We start from the raw sequence: 19,229 nt of genomic DNA, 5'->3' as shown, positions 1-19,229 counted from the left end.
ACTGGGAGGGGGGAGGGGGACATGGGAGGTTCATAGTTCTCACTTTCAAAAGCTAATTTCACTTGTCGGTCGGGTGGATGACCTACTCAAAACACTTCAAATGTGAGGAAAAAAAAAGAGTTTTCTGCCTTGTGGGGACTTGTCACAGACATCTTTACACCGGAAGTCTTGTCTTGTTGTGCAGTCCTCAACGTTCTAGCTTGTACTCTAACTCTAACCCTAACATTGTAAGTAGCCTTAGTGTTTCAATAGCTAGAGTGGGTGGATGCAACTACATACTTGAGGTCATTATAGTCTCCAGGCTTGCCTTCTCAAGAACTATCTGCATACAACATGCATATTTGTAGCAATATTTTATACTTATATTTCTTTCGTTCTGAGTCAAGATAGTTAAAACCCAAAAAAAAAAAAAATTGGTTGGTTATAATTGCATATCTTTAACTCTGTATCGTTTGTACAACGGAGGTAAATTGGGCAACATTAGCTTGTTTGTCTTTTGTAACGACACACTATTATTGCCTCACAATGAGACAAGGAGGAGATGTTTGTAATAACAATACGTGAAAAAATAGAGCATGTAATATCTAATAGCGAAAGGACAAAGTATGAAAAAAGAGATTAGAACGAGGAAGAGAGAAAGAGTAATGGAGGAATATGGGATTGTAAGAGGAGTAGAATGAAATAAACTTTTCGAGAAGGAGAACAGAAAGATACGAGATCGCTCCAAAGTGATTGAAAGGAAGACTGAATAAGAGAGTGGAAGAGAGAAAAGAAACAAAAGACTTAAAATGATTGAAAGCTGGTGTAGCATTTTACGTTTAGAGACACTCTATTTTTTTCTTTAACTTCTTGTGTGACTAAAGAGGCCAATTCTAGATACACAGCTGCGGTCACAGGTTGGGCATATGTAATCACCAGTCGGTGTAACACTTTCTCCTTTCTTCTTTTTGGTGTGTACACGATCTGCTATCCAGGACCCATCCTTTACGCATGCTCTCCATCTGGATTTATCAGTGAATGTACACTTTGGTTTCTTATAGTTATAATGTTTTTTGTTTGGTGTAATGCACAAATTGTAAGACAAATTTCCTTACGGATAATAAAGATTATTATTATTATTATTATTATGTTAGAAATGAACGAGTAGTCATTCTCTGGCGCTGCCAGGGTCGAGTTTCGCTAAAGAGAAACAAAATTCATCGTAGTCCCTTTAACAGTTTCCACTGAGGAATTTTCTGGTGATGTGGCAGGTCTGCAGCAGTACCGCCTTCTGACAGGCAACGAAGATGTTCCTAGGAATGTTAAGGGCCTTGAAGGTGTCTGTGAGGTCAGTTGTTATTATCCCCTCGGTTGATATAACAATGGGGTATATTGTTATTTTGGACAATTTCCATAGACGCTTAATCTCCAAGCCTAGGTTCCCATATTTTCTTTGTTTTTCTATCTCAGTTTTTCTTAAATTATGAGACAGTGGTACGGCGATATCGATAATGGTAGCGGTTTTTTCTTTTTTATCGATGAACAGCAGATCCGGGCGATTGAAATCTACCGTTTTGTCGGTCAGAATAGGCCTATCCCAGTACAGCAGATGTTCAGTAGACTCGAGAACCTCTTGCGGAGAGTATTTATAATAAGGGGGAGTGTCCTTACCGATCAATTTGTACGTCAAAGCCAGGTGTTGGTGTATTAACTTTGCAACTTGGTTATGGCGACCTAGGTAGGCTGATTCTGATAGGGCTGGACATCCTGCCATAATGTGTTCAATCGACTCGCCCACATTTCCACATTTTCGGCATTTGTCGACAATATTATTATTATTATTATTATTATTATTATTTCCCCAATAAAGAAGTGCTACAAAGAGCAGGGTGCCAGATGGCTGGCTTTGATATATTCACAGAATGCCTCAAGGTCGACTCCCTCAAAACATTCTGTAGGTGATCTAATAGAAGGCAGGAGAGCCGAAGGTCACGGACTTTGAACTTATGCTTATATATGTACACGCGGCATAAAGCTCTTCAGAATTAATTGAAAGACACAAAAACAAAAAGTATTCAATTAACTTTCTTTTTATTTAATTTTCTTTTAATTTTTAGTTGCCTATGTTGATAGTTCAGTGTAAATTATTAATCTATTATGATTTGAAAAAAATGTCTAGACTTTTGTCTCAAATTGCTAATAAAGTGTCCGTCAAAGGAATTTTATCCGTAAATAAAGAAAGTCCAAAATTTGAAAATTTCCTGTTACTATAAAATATGAACTACATCTAGATCCGGTATTACCTCTTCTACTTTCTTTCTTATCATTTCTTTGATTATCTAAAAAAAATATCAGAGAAATGATAATAATAATCATAGTCTTTATACTTATGAAAGGTAGGCCTACATCTTAACATCTATTAACAATAAGAAATTTAAATAATAATATTATCTTCCGCATAGTTGGCAAAATATTTGATAAAGTGACACTATGACTATCCGTGCTGCAAGAGAGTGCAAGTGATAGCTTCTAAGTTGAGTCTCAATGTGGATTCAGGAGTGGTAGATTCACTATAGACATGGTATCGTCTCTAAGACTGATGCAGGAAAAATTCTGTGAACTAGACAGACCCCTATACATCGTATATGTTGTTCTGATGAAAGCCTTTGACATCTTATATTATACAGACGTTACCTCAAAAAAATAAGATTATTAAGTCCTACGCGTCATGCATCTAGTCATGCATCTAGTCATGCAAGTTATCTCATGACATTTCTATTTACCAAATTTGATTGTAATTTTTAATTGTCTCTTAGCGATGTAGAAATCATTAGTGGGATCCTTGTTTATACCTGTTCAATTCTTAATTTTATTTGTTGTTTCTGTGCAAAGGGAGCTCATCTCAGTCCATCAGCTGGTTCCGAGTTTTCTCCATTTCCTTTAGTTGTCGTCAGTATGGTGTTGTGGAGGAGGATGTGGACACCATTGGGGTGGAGGTGGCGCTCAACTACACGGGTGTCACCAATCCTGCCTACAAGTGGACTCTGATGGACGTTGTGTTTTCTAGAAACAGCATGAAGATAAAGAGTCCTGTAAGTTTTTTTTATATTACTATTGAAACCCCAAACATTGAAACCCCAAACATTGAGACCTCAAACTTTGAAACCCAAACATTGAAACCCCAAACTTTGGAATCCCAAACATTGAGACCCCAAACTTTGGAATCCCAAACATTGAAACCCCAAACATTGAGACCTCAAACTTTGAAACCCAAACATTGAGACCCCAAACTTTGGAATCCCAAACATTGAAATCCCAAACATTGAAACCCCAAACATTGAAACCCCAAAAAATGAAACCCAAAACATTGAAACCCCAAACATTGAAGCCCCAAACATTGAGACCCCAAACATTGAAGCTCCAAACATTGAGACCCCAAACATAGAAATTCTAAACATACTCAATGTTGGCATTAGAGCAAGTAAAATCAACAAAAAAAGAGTACAGTATTTCGCGTCTTGAACCAGCATTGAGCTACACATTTAACGCAGGCAAATCCTTAGCAGTGGCCCACACATTTAACGCAGGCAAATCCTTAGCAGCGGCCCACACATTTAACGCAGGCAAATCCTTAGCAGCGGCCCACACATTTAACGCAGGCAAATCCTTAGCAGCGGCCCACACATTTAACGCAGGCAAATCCTTTGTTCGAATCCTGGTAAAGACTTGGATTTTAAATTTCGGGATCTTCAGGGTGCCTCTGACCCCACCCATCTCTAATGGGTAGCTGACGTTAGTTGGGGAAAGGTAAGGGTCGTAGATCGTGTGCCACAGGAACAGACGACCTTTACATCATCGGCCCTATAGATCGAAAGGTCTGAATGGGGAACTTGTTTACGAACTAGACAATGTCAATGGCCTCATATTGCAAGATTACTGTTGCTACTAAATAATATAAAACAATTACTGTTGTTCTACAAGCTAGAGAGCTTAGACATTTGATTTGACAATGCTGATACGTGCACAAAACTTATTACAAGGATTATTAACATGTATAAAATACTTCGGTATTCTGTAGACCGGATACGCCACAAAGCTTGCTATATAAGCATTAGCCTCCATTTATGAACATCTTCAATGCGTCACAATAAGGCGAACTAAAATTAGAACTGTTTGCTTGCAGTCTATCTCAGTTGATTTGGTCCACTGCTCTAGTACAATAGTCAAAACTAAGGTCATCTGTCTCAACGTGTCGGACATCATGTTGGTCACATTGCACGTGCCGTCCAGCGCAGAGTTCAACAAGACTACGGTGTTTGTCGTCTGGAAGACTATCCACAATAACTTCCTAACTTCCTACCACGAGGATACGCCCCTGATCGTCAGTGAGTTCCTGGAAGGTTAAAGACTTGTGATTAGCATTTGTTTGTGTGAAAGTTTAGAATGTTTGAAAAATGATCACGTGAATGAAAGGGTAGGGCGGGGTGGGTGTTCAAGTTTAAATTTTTAGGGAAATGTGTGTGTGTGTGTGTTGAACCCTTACATAAAACCTCACCAGGTTTTATATAGTGTCATATAGTGTCTACCTAGAGACATTAAACATGATAAAGTAGCATAGAGACCTGAGCGCTCTAGGCATGTTAAAGTAGCATAGAGACCTGAGCGCTCTGGGCATGTTAAAGTAGCATAGAGACCTGAGCGCTCTAGGCATGTTAAAGTAGCATAGAGACCTGAGTGCTCTATACATGTTAAAGTAGCATAGAGACCTGAGCGCTCTAGGCATGTTAAAGTAGCATAGAGACCTGAGCGCTCTAGGCATGTTAAAGTAGCATAGAGACCTGAGCGCTCTAGGCATGTTAAAGTAGCATAGAGACCTGAGCGCTCTATGCATGTTAAAGTAGCATAGAGACCTGAGCGCTCTAGGCATGTTAAAGTAGCATAGAGACTTGAGTGCATGCATACAATTTTTACTAATTAGATATATTGATTTTTTTAGAAATAAATGTTAAATTTAAATTGGGAAACCTACATAATTGTGATACATGGGTCTGATCTTATCACGATATATGTGACTTCAATAAAACATGTCAATATAGAATTCAGATTTGGTAACTACAGTAGTTAAACGGTTAAGGTAAATAACTACATTTTATAAGTCTTGTTACTTCCAACACCATAGCCGTAACTCTGTAAAGGGAGGGTATCTTGTAAAATAAAGTTGAAGACCCAGTTTGGATTCTCCCCCTTGCAATCTCAGTGGTTTGTGGTTAGTCTAATTTCAAAAAATATTGACCCTGATAATCCGTGAATGACATCGATCAGACTGTACAGTTTATACTATTCAACTCTTGAACGAAGGCAGCTTAACTGTGCATTGAAGGCAGTTTAAATTTGTATTGAAACTACTTCAACCTTTCGTTGAAAGCATATTTAATTTAGCATTGAAGGCAGTTTAACTTTGCTGTCTTGAATTTCAACATTTTATATAAGGCAGTTTAACTTTCCATTGAGAGCAGTTTAACATCGAAACATCGAATTTAACAGTTTATCGAAAGTGGTTGAACTTTACAGTGTAGACTGTAAGTAGTTCGTTTTGCAGTTTGGCAATTTCCTAACAGGGATGAGTTACTGAATGACGTAAACCGCTATCAAGAGGGCTCTAGTTTAAAACCTGACCGAATCTGAATAGTGTTTATTGAGCGCTTAAAGACAACACTGCAGCCTTCTCCCAGATACACCCTCCCGCGAATGTCCAGAAAAGAAATTTAACCCATTGTGCAGTCAGCATGTCGTAACTAGAAAAATATGAAATACAAAAGTTTTTTTTTTTAATTAATTACAGAATTATATATTAAATGTTTTCTTTATCACTAAACTGCACATCAAAAAAAAACATTTATCACGTTTAAGTTAATACAAGCGTCTCCTAATTTATTGCAAACGCAGTTTTACTGTTAATAACAAGTGATTGAAAAAGTACATCTAATCTCTGGTCTACGACTGATTTTTTTTTCTAGATCTGGGTTAATTTACAGTGATGTTGAAATAGCTTTTTTTTTTAATGCTTGAATGTTTTTTAGTCTTGATGTTTTAATGGAGGGTGCATTGCTATAGTGTGTAGTATAGCTTAAACCTCGTATACTTGGAGATGTACTTGTTCAACTCTTTGTATAATTTCTGATTTCAAGGACAACATCTCCAATCTTTGACCATGAATCAAGTTCCAACGGATTTGAATATCCAAACCTATATGGTTCCCTACGGGACAACGGTGAATGTGGTCTACTGCGTCCGCCAAGTTGACCATTTTAAATTAAGTATTTCAGTTGGTAAAAAAGTCAAACATGTAACCAACGAAGACTGCGTGAGTCAGACATTTGTTTACCTCCACGTTAACACAGTCTTGCGGCTGTCTTTTGAAGAGACCAATGGGATGTGCAATCGTTCACATCTTTATGAGATCTACTTTGAGCCAAGTACGTTGACATTAGCTTTCTCTTTGTTTTAATTAAAGAGCACGTAGAATACAATTATACGTAAGCACTGTGTTCGAATCCTGACTTGTTCTTTAGTTTTATTTTGTCCAGGAATAAGCGTGCCTGACACACCTCATTTATTAATTCCAAACAAAGAAATAGCTTTAAACTTCAAAGCTATAAAAAGCTTGTAAAACTGAATACATGAGGCGCGGTGGGTGAGTGGTAAAGCGCTAGGCTTCCGAACAGAATGGTCTCGGGTTCGAACCTTGTTGAAGACTGTGATTTTTAATTTCTAATGGGTACCTGACATTAGTTCGGGAAAGTTAAAGACGGTTGGTCGTGCTGGACACATGATACCCTTGTAAACCGTGGTCCACAAAAACACATGACTTTTACATCATCTGCTCCATAGATCGCAAGATCTGAAATAGAGAACTTGAAAACTGAATAGTGACCGATTGTTACTAAGGCCCTTGTAGGACTACGGTCGAATCCAAAGCCGTAGAAAATTATGTATTTGTTGTAGAGATAATCCCCAAACCATGTGATTGTCAAAAGAGTTGAGCTGAAGGCTCTTCGAACTCTAGGCGTGTAAGCCTGCTTGAACAAACCGTTCTGTCTGGAAGAGATCCAAGTCAATGCCTATGTAAAGCATTGCTATTTGCGATGTATCTGGCACTCCGGGCGCATGGACTAGAATGCATGGCCGAAGGCCGAGTACACCGGGAACCTCCGCCATTTTCCTATGTTGTACCAAGCTAACCGTGCAGAACTCGCCATTAGTGTAACGGTCCCTTAAGGAAAGGCGCATGGATTATCGACAGGGACGTGGAAGCTCTCTTTCAACTCCACACCGTGCAATGGGAAAGCTCTCGCATTCCCTTGGATACTCCCACAGGAGTTTTGTTTTGCTATTCATTTAGCCTAATTACTTCCTCAAGTAAACGATTCTCCCCGGGTGCCACGTTGAGGCAGAATAGCATACCCGGGAATCCCCAAACCAACAAATATTGAGGTACGTTTTGAAAGACAACTCCACTCAATGGCCTCTAGGAACATAACCCTGACACTAAAACTCCACTCAATGGCCTCTAGGAACATAACCCCGACACTAAAACTTCACTCGATGGCCTCTAGGAACATAACCCCGACACTAAAACTTCACTCAATGGCCTCTAGGAACATAACCCGACACTAAAACTTCACTCAATGGCCTCTAGGAACATAACCCCGACACTAAAACTTCACTCAATGGCCTCTAGGAACATAACCCGACACTAAAACTTCACTCAATGGCCTCTAGGAACATAACCCCGACACTAAAATTCACTCAATGGCCTCTAGGAACATAACCCCGACACTAAAACTTCACTCAATGGCCTCTAGGAACATAACCCCGACACTAAAACTTGACTCAATGGCCTCTAGGAACATAACCCCGACACTAAAACTTCACTCAATGGCCTCTAGGAACATAACCCCGACACTAAAACTTCACTCAATGGCCTCTAGGAACATAACCCCGACACTAAAACTTCACTCAATGGCCTCTAGGAACATAACCCCGACACTAAAACTTCACTCAATGGCCTCTAGGAACATAACCCCGACACTAAAACTTCACTGTCTCGGCAGGTCTCTGCCTCGTATGGCAATCTGAACCTACAGAATAATGTTTCTAGTCAAAATCATAGTCAACAAACAAACCGCCCTTGGAGCCCTATTTGAGAAGAACATTGCTAATGTAAAATTTTAAGCATAAAAAATCAGCCTCTTCTTCATGATTTTAACATTCTACCATCACAAAGAAGATATAAGACAGCGATCACAACAACAAATAGACACTGAAACTCTTTTGTTCCTTTGGCATTAAAACCGTTGAATAAAATGTAACTTGTAAATTTCGCATGTAATGTTGAAGAGAAACTGGGGTATGAACGTAGATCTTGTGTACACACTGTTTGCTCTCATTTTGTAATGCACGATTGTAAAACTAATTTCCTAAGGGATAATAAAGATTATTATTATTATTATTATTGACAGCATTTCTACTTTCTTGTCTGTCTTTTATTTGTGAAACTTTTTACTTTCCAGATAAACTGAGGTCAACGTCAGACTGTGTTCAACTCTCAAGTCATAGACCAGGTCCGATGTTTAAGTTATTTATGTTATGTGCCATAGGTAGACTAAGGTATTGAATTGGCCGCCTTCAGTCGTAAAACGGAAATTGTTCATCTTACGCGTTTGAAGAAGACGAAAACCTGGACATGAGCTATGGCCGGAATGTTATCGCCCACACAGAAGTCCTCTCTCCCTACTGGGTCTAGAGAAGAAAAGCAAATTATAACAAGAACTATTTAAAAAAATAATATCAAAGTGGAACAACTCCACATTTAAATATCTCTAAATATTGTACGATTTATTTCCCTTTTCAAACAACATTAATGAATTACCTCTATTTAATTCACTAATTGGTTGTTGTTTTTTTTTAATATTGATTCGTGTTTTGTTAGGAATAATGAATAATTGTGCAAATTTTCAACTTGATCCGAGAATGGGAAGTGGGAGAAATAACGTGTTCAAAATGTGTACCAGACAAAGTGAGTTGAAATAAGCTTATTAGAAACAATATACAGTTTAGGATTAGCAGCGTCCCAATTTCAGGCTGCATATAACACTGTGTGCTGCGGTCTGCCCAATGGTTACCGACCCCTTATTTTTTTACTCAGGGTTGACACCCCGAAGCCTTTTTTTTTTTCATGTTTGGGTTTAGCCACAAGGCAACAGTGGTTTGGATTCAGGGTCTTTGATAGTCGGTACCCAGCCAAGGCTGACGTGCACCTCCTGTTCCAAGCTTCTGGTTTAGGTGCTGTCCCATTATTCTGGTCAGTGTTAATAGTTACGCCGCGACTAGTATTTCAACAACTGAAGGAGTGGGATGGTTGTCTGCAGGGACTAGTATTTCAACAACTGAAGGAGTGGGATGGTTGCCTGCAGGGACTAGTATTTCAACAACTGAAGGAGTGGGAGGGTTGTCTGCAGGGACTAGTATCTCAACAACTGAAGGAGTGGGATGGTTGTCTGCAGGGACTAGTATTTCAACAACTGAAGGAGTGGGATGGTTGTCTGCAGGGACTAGTATCTCAACAACTGAAGGAGTGGGATGGTTGTCTGCAGGGACTAGTATTTCAACAACTGAAGGAGTGGGATGGTTGTCTGCAGGGACTAGTATTTCAACAACTGAAGGAGTGGGATGGTTGTCTGCAGGGACTAGTATTTCAACAACTGAAGGAGTGGGATGGTTGTCTGCAGGGACTAGTATTTCAACAACTGAAGGAGTGGGATGGTTGTCTGCAGGGACTAGTATTTCAACAACTGAAGGAGTGGGATGGTTGTCTGCAGGGACTAGTATTTCTACAACTGAAGGAGTGGGATGGTTGTCTGCAGGGCCGGATTTAAGTATGTGGAGGCCCCGGGCCAGGATTTTTGTGGAGACCCCTACACTTTTTTCGAATACTTTAATGAAGATCCACTTATATAGAAAGCATGTTATTTTGAGAAGAAAGAAATAGAGTTATTTGTAAATTAAATGTTTTCCCTTTAAAAAGAAAATTCATATGCATATAATTAAGTTTTAAAAAGTGTATATTTTTGAGTTTGTCTAGGGTAAGGCTCTTGGTAAACGCACTGTTCTAAATCTGGAGCTGTATTTACTTTTGCCATACTCCTTAATCCCGACATTTTTTTGCCAGACGTAAAAATGCGGAAAAAATGTAGAAAAAAAACAAACTTAAAAGTTTCTGTCCCGTCGAAATTCGGATATATTTGCATCTTTGACCTGGAGGCTCGTTTATTGTGTAATCCTCGGGACTGTAGCCCCGCCTGCCCTCTCTTAAATCCGGCCCTGGTTGAGATTATGTGAGACGTGTGTCATTGAACGCATTTTATAGGTAATGGAGGGCTTATAATTACTTCTCCCTTTCGCCAACCTGACTTTGGGTAGTCTCGTGAACTACTACACGCAGTAAGTGCATTGCACAAAGACCGCCAAATTGAAGTGCCACTTTTTCCCAACTGTTTGTGTCGATTTTGAAGACTTTCATGTCGCGTTTGCATACATCAGTTTATCGTAAAAGTGAACGACCAGCGGCTCTCCTGCCTTCTGTTGGATCACCAAACAGAATGTCTTGTGAAAGTCATGGTTTTGTGTTACATGTCCAGATTGCGTCTGTCTTCAGTAATTAATGAATCCTCAAAAATATCCTTTCAAATCAATCAATAATTGAATCAGCTAATTTAGAATCGTTCATGAACACAAACGGAGATATCATTGATGTTTTTAAAAGCAGAACTTTGTTGTTATTTAAAGGAAATAACTAAAAAAAATAACTAAAATATAAAAAAAAAGAAAATAGAAAATACTATACAGTAATACTAGATCTAGCTGCCAAAAAATGTATAAACATCTTTAGAAAAAATGTAGGTCAGTTGTCTTCTGCTAGCAGGACCGGCACAGATAATTGGAAGCCCTGGGCGAAGCGAATAGAAAAAAATAATAAGACCGAAAACTATGCAATGCATTAAAAACATTCCTGCATCAATATCTTCATCAACTATTGACATACTCTATCGCCGATAGCACGGGTGTGCTTCATGGACGATTCATGAACACCAGATTACAAATAACGTTCCAATATTTCATCCAAAGGAAGAACATTTGAAGTCCAACAAGTAGATCTAAGCATTCGCGATTAAATCTTGAAGCAAGAAGAGACTTAGAGCTTGGCTAGTTGACATGAACTCATAGAGTTATATGCTAGAGATTTGAATCATGTTACGTAATTTTTTTTTTCTGTAAAAAAAAAGTTGAGTCCTGTGCGAGGCCTAGTTTGCCTATGCCTAAGGTCGGCCCTGATGCTAGTTATTTGTGTAACTTCAAATATTTCAATATCTATATTTTAATAACCACACTTTCTTGATCCATTTGCAGAGTTTGTGTGGATTTTGGCAATTTCTACCTCAATCTACCCTACGTTGACCTTCAATGCAATGAGCTATTGAAAGGAGACCTACAATCTACAACAACCTGCAGTCTACGCTGCAATATATTTAATAGCCAGTTTCAGTGTAACCTGTGGCTTCAGTGTTATTGGAAGTGTGTCTTAGTAGCCATCCCGGCATCACCAAGATTTCATGCTTAAAATAGCCACAGCGTTCAGGCTGGTTTATGTTGTCTTCTATATTATAGGCTGGCTAGATTGGATTCTAATTCAGACTGATTAGGTGGTCAACCAGTTCATACCCATGCTCTTGTTTCATTTGTACTTTACACTACTTGTGTCAATCACAGACAAATAATTCATGTCCTAAAAGGACCAATCCAGTATGTTAATAAAATGTATTGAAGACGAGTAGCTCGCAGGTGTAGCTTTTTTGTCTGTTTTCACTGTCCTCAAGACAGTTCGTAAAACAATCGAATCTGGTTCATTGGACCAGGGCCGGTCTTATGTCATGCAACCTATGCGGCCGCAGTGGGCCCCGCACTTTCATAGGCCCGCTCTAACACTAGTTGTAAATTATTAAATTAAAACCATTATAACTTATACCATGGTTTCCATGGCTTCCTCGTTCCATATGCTAGGACAACTGTGTACTCCTTCTTCCCTAGTGCTATTAGAGCATGGAATGGGTTGCCTGAGTTAGCCAGGAAAACCAGTGACTTAGTATGACGCGTAGGACGTAAACATCTTCTTTTTGGAAGTAACGTCTGTATTATATAAGATGAGATACGATTTAAATATAGATTCTAGATCTAAATATGTCTTGATCTCTTAAAAAAGTAAATCTAAAAGGCAGATGTGAATGTTTATCAGCTTTTGTTGGAAAACTATACCTTCTATTGTAGATGGCTCGTAATTTAATTTGACCGTGATTTTACACTAAGTAAAATATGAATAAAATGAAATGACGAATTTATTTTATTACAAAAATTCTTAATTTTCACTTATTATCCTTATCCCTACCCAGACTAGGCCACGCGCTATCCGTTTTGTATAAGGCCCCGCAATCTGTAGGACCGGCTCTGCATTGGACCACCTGTTAATCGGGTCAGCCACTTATTCGGACCGAATTCGAGGTTACCAAAGTCAATCCTATTATATTATATTATTCTGGTTAATTGGACCAGCCGGTGAATGGAACCAAAACCAACGGTATTGATGTGATCCAATTAACCAGATTTGACAGTAAAAATATGTATTGCTTATTCATGTTAAAGTTGTATTAAGTAAAGTTTCCCATGCAGACATTGCGATCAATAGCAAGGTTATCTATTTCTGTGGCCCAGTGTTAACGAGGGTGTCATGTGGCCAGCACAACGACCAACCGCCTTTACTTTTCAGGTCAGGCCAGGTATCCATATGAGCCGAAGATCCCGAAATTAAAGATCGCAGTCTTCACCAGGATTCAAACCCGGGACCGGGGTTCGAAAGCCAAGCGATTTACTGAATTGTTGTTGTTTTATGCTCTACCATCATAAGGATGCTAAGGTTCGTGAAATGGAGTCATGGCTTTTACTTGGCCACACGATGACAATGAATGCAATTCATTATGTGCTATGTTGCTAAGTAACATACACATGATAATAACCGATTGCTGCACTGTGCTTTATTTAGCGCGCCATAAAATAATAAGAGTTCTCCTGGCTTACGTGAGTTACATTACACTTCGTAAACACCAGAGTACAATTGCCATTTCCCTTGCTCGTGCTAATGTGTCACGCTGACCTATCGCGGCGCGATTCTAAACGTGTTGCGTAATTAGTTTTAAATAATTCACATGAATATGACATCAGCGCGCGTGCAATACATGGGTAGCTTTGTTTAGATGCAGACGATTATCAGATACGCATACATCGCCGCTCGCGCAGCCTCGCACCAACATACACATACGCGCACTTGAGATTTCCCTGGTATACCGTTCGCTTTCTGAGTGCACAGTGTTTCCTGGTCTGATGTTTTGACAGGTCAGGATCTAGCCTCGAGTCGGCATGACGACTTCAAGACTAACCAGGGCCATAGAGAATAAATGTGTTAACCGGTGGCGTAGGAAACCTGTGGGCCATTTAGAATGAAAACCAAATCTAACACCCTCCCACCCAGTCAGGACCGGACTTTGGCCACTGCAATTTATGCCGTCGCAGTGGGCCCCGCACTTTCATAAGCCCCGCGCTAATTTTAAGTGTAAATTAACTAATTAAACCATTGTAATTTATTTATGATAACAGGGATTCTGCAGCCTCCTGATTTTCAAGGGCCTCCTGGAAATCTCATGTAATAGCACAATATTTCAAAAAGTCCAGGAAATCTCCTGAAATTATTAAAATCTCCTGAAAACTCATACAAGTACTGAAAAATAGGCAAAATTGTCATTTTGGGGTGTCATTCCTACGCACGATTTTAAAAAAATACTGGCATTGTCAGCTTTCATTTAATAAAATTTATAGCAAAGACGAATGTATTTTCTTAATTAAAATATTAATTTTGACATAACTTGACTCTACCCAGACTGGGCCCCGCGCAATCCGTTTCGCATAGGGCCCCGCAATTGTTAGGGCCGGCCCTGCACCCAGTAGATGAAATCTGGATTCAGTGCCCTCTCAGTGTAACTGAATTCAAATCAAGCCATATCATAACTAATGCCTAGGACAACAAAAAAATAAATAAAGTCCTGGCTGAATGTTGATACATGAACCTCACTATAGACCAGTGGTTCCCAAACTATTTCGTCTCGTAGACCCCTTGTCATGCTTTCTGGTTTTCGGTAGACCCCCTGCTTAACTTGTACATTTTTACAAAGTCATCAACATTTTTTTTAAATATTTTAAAAATTTTAATTTTAAATTTTTTAAATTTCTCTTAAGCATCATTGTTAACGTTTTCGCAAAGTTTCTCTAGCATTTCTTGATCTTTCACGCGTGGCTTCTCCGGGACTACCGTCGCTAACAGAAGAAGGAGCGAAAGCGAGTAACTGTCGCCTAAACCAGCAAGCTTCGAGCAGGAAGGGATGATTAGCCTTAGTTTGCCACCCACCTAGCAGAAGGAAAACTGAATTCGAAACTCTGCTGCCTTGCAGCTAAACCCAAACATGGGAAAGGTTTTGGGATCAGGCCTGAGAGAAAATATGGAGTCGGCAGTCTGCACCACACAGCGCTACACCTTGTCAGAGCCTGTGACGCCGCTGATCCCAAACTGCATATGTCGTTTGTAAAGAATTACATAAGAAGCTTTTAATTTTATAACTCATACCACAGATGTGCCCTTGAACTGTATTGTTGCATAAAGAAATTCTTTTCATAATAGGTGTAGATTTGTGTAAAACAGTTTTTAAAACTACAATGGCTGGTAAAATCGCTGTTTTATCTATAGTGTTTTTCCGTATTTTACTATAAGTAAAGAGATATTGTAAGACGCTCACAAACCATCATCTTCTCTACAAAATGTCGAAAAGAGATTTTGTGGATCTATTCAGCACTTTATCTTTGAGTGTTCGAAAGTTTTTCAACTCTTCATCGATTTTATCAGGGTGACATTATCTCAGATGATCCTGCGTAATTGGTTTCATATCGTTGTAAAAAAAGGGGGCAATTGGCAACCGCTAGTTTGTTAAGAAAGGAATAAATCCCAATTTTAAATAAAATCTACATTTCTTTTTGTTAAACATTAGTTACATGCAGACAAAATTAAACTATTTAAATAAGTATTGAAATTGAATACAACAATTTTTCGTTTAATTAAATAGCAGGATGACTATTGAAAGAGTTAACTAAGGTGCAAACCACACATTAGTGTATGAAAGAATTACAGTAATGAGATGTAAAAATTAATGTAACGACCTTCGTGATGAAATCTATTATCGTAGACCCCCGTGGACATCTCATAGACCCCCAATTTATTTTTTTTTATATCGTAGACCCCTTGGAAGTCCTCATAGACCCCTGGGGGTCTATATAGACCACTTTGGGAATCACTGCTATAGACGAACGTTTATGAAGCCAGTTGTTAAGATTATTGTTTATGAACTTAGTAGAAAGTTAATGCCGAGTTCAATATGTAAGGACGAATATCTGTATAAAATAAACTTTGAAGAATTGAAAGAGCCAGTGTTCCCTATCATCCCACAGTCACCGTCAAAGTGTGGGTGCGGTCTAGTTCATGAGCTTCTATAAAATTAACCATTTATATTTTTGTGGATCTACAGTGTGCAGTCAGCACGATTATCCAACCTTAGAGTTTGAGAGAAATCCCCGCTGCAATAACAAGAATTTAATTACTTTCGATTCATACCATTCATTCATGTATCTAGACGAGTTATTAGATACCATCATATTATTTACAGAAGTAGCGATTAAACAAAACAAAAATACTGAAAAACTTTCTCGTGTAGAGACTGTCAGATAGTTGACGTATTGAAAGCTAGGGTTATTCAAAAATCAGAAGTCAATATTTAGTGTATATGTCATCAGTATATCTGCTACAAAGAAATGCCCTTGTATTTTCGAAATTTAGACACTCTATGTCCATCTGAGAGCTCTGCGCTCAAATGACTCAACGCTCTTAGTGGTGCCACGTTTCTCCCTCAAAAGCTACGGTCTGTGGGCTTTTTCAGTGCACGGACCAAAGGTTTGGAACTTACACCCCACTGATCTCAGACAGACAACATTCTACACTACTTTCAAGAATAACATTAAAGCCTACCTCTTTAAAACTTTTTTAGATTAGTTTGTCATTCTAGCTCTCATGTTTGTGTTTGTAATGTTATCACAGCGCCTTGAGCCTACAATTTGTTTGTTAACAGCGCTTTATAAATAAAATTATTATTATTATTATATAATGTAACAGCACAATACAGTGGCGTCATTAGGAGCGTGCTGGGGTGACACCTACTAGTGGGTGAAACCCAAGTGGAAAAAAACAGGGTACTTATAAAAATATAGTTGACTGTAACTAGATACCATATACCAGTGGCGTCACTAGAGGGGTGCGGGGGGTTCGGTAGGCACCGTGTGACACCGTTAGGAGGTTGACACCCAAGTGAAAAAAAATGCACTTTTGGAATAACTGAGAATTTAAAAAAGTGTCAGTGGCTAAATATTGGATCTTGTTATTCACAATTGATATATATATATATATATCGGCTAAGCATGTTTTTTGTTTTTTAATTAACTTTTACAAATAGTCCAAAACGTTACATTACACTTTATATCAAAAGCAGTTGTTTAACCTTACTTTCAGCTGTATATTAGCTTTGATTTTTAAACCGATGTTTTTATCGAATCTATTGAAATATTGGCCAGCGCCGTAATATCAGGATGCTAACCAATGGTCACTGTTTAAAAAATGACGACACTCTTCATGCATAAAATATGTAATTAATGTAAATTTTGTAGAATTAGAAAGTAAATAAGTGACTATGGAGATTTCTGAAGATGATGCTGTAATTTCAGAAGTTGAATGTCATAGAAACCTAGATGAAGGAAATGTTACAATGAGTCACTTGAATGATATAGACGTCAATATTTTAGAGGATAGTTTCTTCTTGTCGTCTGCCTATTTCACATAAATTATCCCGAGGAAAAGGAAAAGTGCGCCAGTGGTTAAAAGAAGGGTTTCGATGCTTTTCCTACTGGGAATGATTTAGTCACTTAATATCAAGAAATTGTATGTTTTTATTGTTGTTATGTCAACTATTTTCCATTCTATAGAATTGAAATACAAATTAGTAATTTAATTTAATAAGTGGTGGAAATAAAGTCCGAAATGGGAATGTCAAAAGATGTCTGAAGAATAGTCATCACGTTTAGAAAATTGGAAAACAAGTCATCTGGGTACGAATACATTTGACAAGGAAGTTGTTGCTATGATTGATGTAAAGATGAAAAACAGTGGAAGGATATATTGCACGACTGTTTCTATAAATTCAGAACATTTTGTGACCATATAAACAACGAGTCTTTATTGAATATAGAATTTCCATAAGATGATGGAAAAGTTGTGTGGATAAAACCCATAACTGAAAGTGTATCTATAATGTTGAAAAGTTTATAAATGTCTTAGAAAAAGACGTAAGAATTAGAATTACTGTAAGCACCTTTGTATTTTGTTTGACAGCACACCTGACATAGTACACTCTGATCTGATTCATAAGTTATAATATTTTAAGAGAGAAAAAAGCTTATGAAATCTACTTAATATCTTAAAGTGTATAAAAAGGAGTAAGCTTGAATTTAGGATATATCGAGCTAAGGAATATACAAAAATGCAGCTTCGGTGTATGGAGCCATAAAGGATTACAGGAAATTTTAAGAACCAACAGAAAAGCTATTTAACAGATGTGTATAACATTCACTTATTCTATGTGTTCAACATTCTTTTTCTGAAAATGCTTCTTGCCTAAAAGTTTTAGTGCAATGGAAATAATTTTTTCATCCTAAAATTATAGCCTATAGAGGCGCAGCTTAAGACCTATTGCCAGATGTCTTTCATTTTACATCCATCCACTCATCCCAGTGGCGCTACAACCCATGGAGGGCTATGGCCTGCTTCAACACATCCTTCTATTCAGATCTCTTCTGGGCCTTTCGTCTCCACGCCCTAACCCCAAGCTGATGCAGATCTGCTTCCACATCATCAATCCATCGCATTCGGGGTCTGCCTTTGGGTCGCCTGCCTTTTGGTTTTTGCCTGTATACGATTTTCACTCCTCTGTTGTCTGACATTCTTTCAAGGTGACCTGCCCAACGTGGTCTGTTCTTTTTTTATTTCGTTCACTATTGGTGGGTCTTCATACAATTGATATAACTCATGGTTAGTGCGTGTTCTCCACCCTGTTTCATCCTGTATGGCACCATAGATTTTCCTAAGGATTTTCCGTTCACAAGTATTAAGTAAATTTTCAGATGTCTTAGTCAGTGTACAGGTCTCACTTGCATACATTGCTGCTGGTCTTATTATGGTTTTGTATATTATTTTCTTGGTTTTTCTTGAAATTGTTTTTCTCTTAAGTAAATGGTGGGTGCTAGAAAATGCTCTGTTGCCTCCTGCTATTCTCTCCTTTATTTCTGTTAGTAGGTCATTTTTTAAATTAATTGTACTTCCTAGATATTTGAAAGTTTGGACGTTTTCAAATTCGTGGTCTTTGATTTTGATATTTTGTCCCTCTGTTTGATTGTCTCTTGTCATTGTGATGTACTTGGTTTTACTGTCATTGACCTCAAGTCCTGCTGGTCGAGATGCCTCTTCTAGTTGTGTGAAGGCTCTGGCAATGTCAGAGGTTTCTTTACCCAATAAGGCAATGTCATCGGCATAAGCAAGGTATTGTAGAGGTTGGCTGTATATCGTCCCTGTTGGTTGTGGACCTGTGTTTTCTCTCCTGAAGTAGTTAGTAATATTTCCCCTTGTGTTTATGTGTATATTTATTATAACTCCCTCCAGTGTCAAATTGAAAAGCATGCAAGAAAGTGAGTCACCTTGTCTTAATCCTCGTTTAATCCTAAACTCTCTTGAGTGTTCTCCTTGAATTATGACCTTACCTTTTGAGTTGTTTAATGTCATATGTATAAGTCTTGTCAGCTTGTTAGGTATTCCAAAATCCAGTAGAGTGTCATATAGATATTTCTTTCTGATACTGTCGTAAGCCATTTTAAAATCTATAAAGAGTTGGTGGATTGGTATGTTGTATTCACGTTTCATTTTACATATCTTTGCTTTATTT

General features: G+C 38.3%; 1 protein-coding gene across 2 annotated transcripts; it reads left to right on the top strand.

Moving 5' to 3' along the window:
• Positions 1-2,271: 2,271 nt before the first annotated feature.
• Positions 2,272-11,869, top strand: LOC106053947 (uncharacterized). 2 transcript variants are annotated; one of them, XM_056045693.1, is made up of 6 exons: positions 2,272-2,375; positions 2,872-3,071; positions 4,163-4,364; positions 6,168-6,455; positions 8,553-8,603; positions 11,449-11,869. In XM_056045693.1, the coding sequence occupies exons 1-6, from the start codon at positions 2,339-2,341 to the stop codon at positions 11,517-11,519; spliced, it is 849 nt and encodes a 282-aa protein (XP_055901668.1). In that variant the 5' UTR covers positions 2,272-2,338; the 3' UTR covers positions 11,520-11,869. The 2 variants fall into 2 exon arrangements, with proteins under 2 accessions (XP_055901668.1, XP_055901669.1); XM_056045694.1 differs by lacking the exon at positions 6,168-6,455.
• Positions 11,870-19,229: the final 7,360 nt, after the last annotated feature.

The sequence above is a fragment of the Biomphalaria glabrata genome, chromosome 11 (assembly GCF_947242115.1).
Source record: "Biomphalaria glabrata chromosome 11, xgBioGlab47.1, whole genome shotgun sequence".
NCBI lineage: Eukaryota > Metazoa > Mollusca > Gastropoda > Planorbidae > Biomphalaria > Biomphalaria glabrata.
This window is presented reverse-complemented; position numbering and strand designations above follow the sequence as displayed.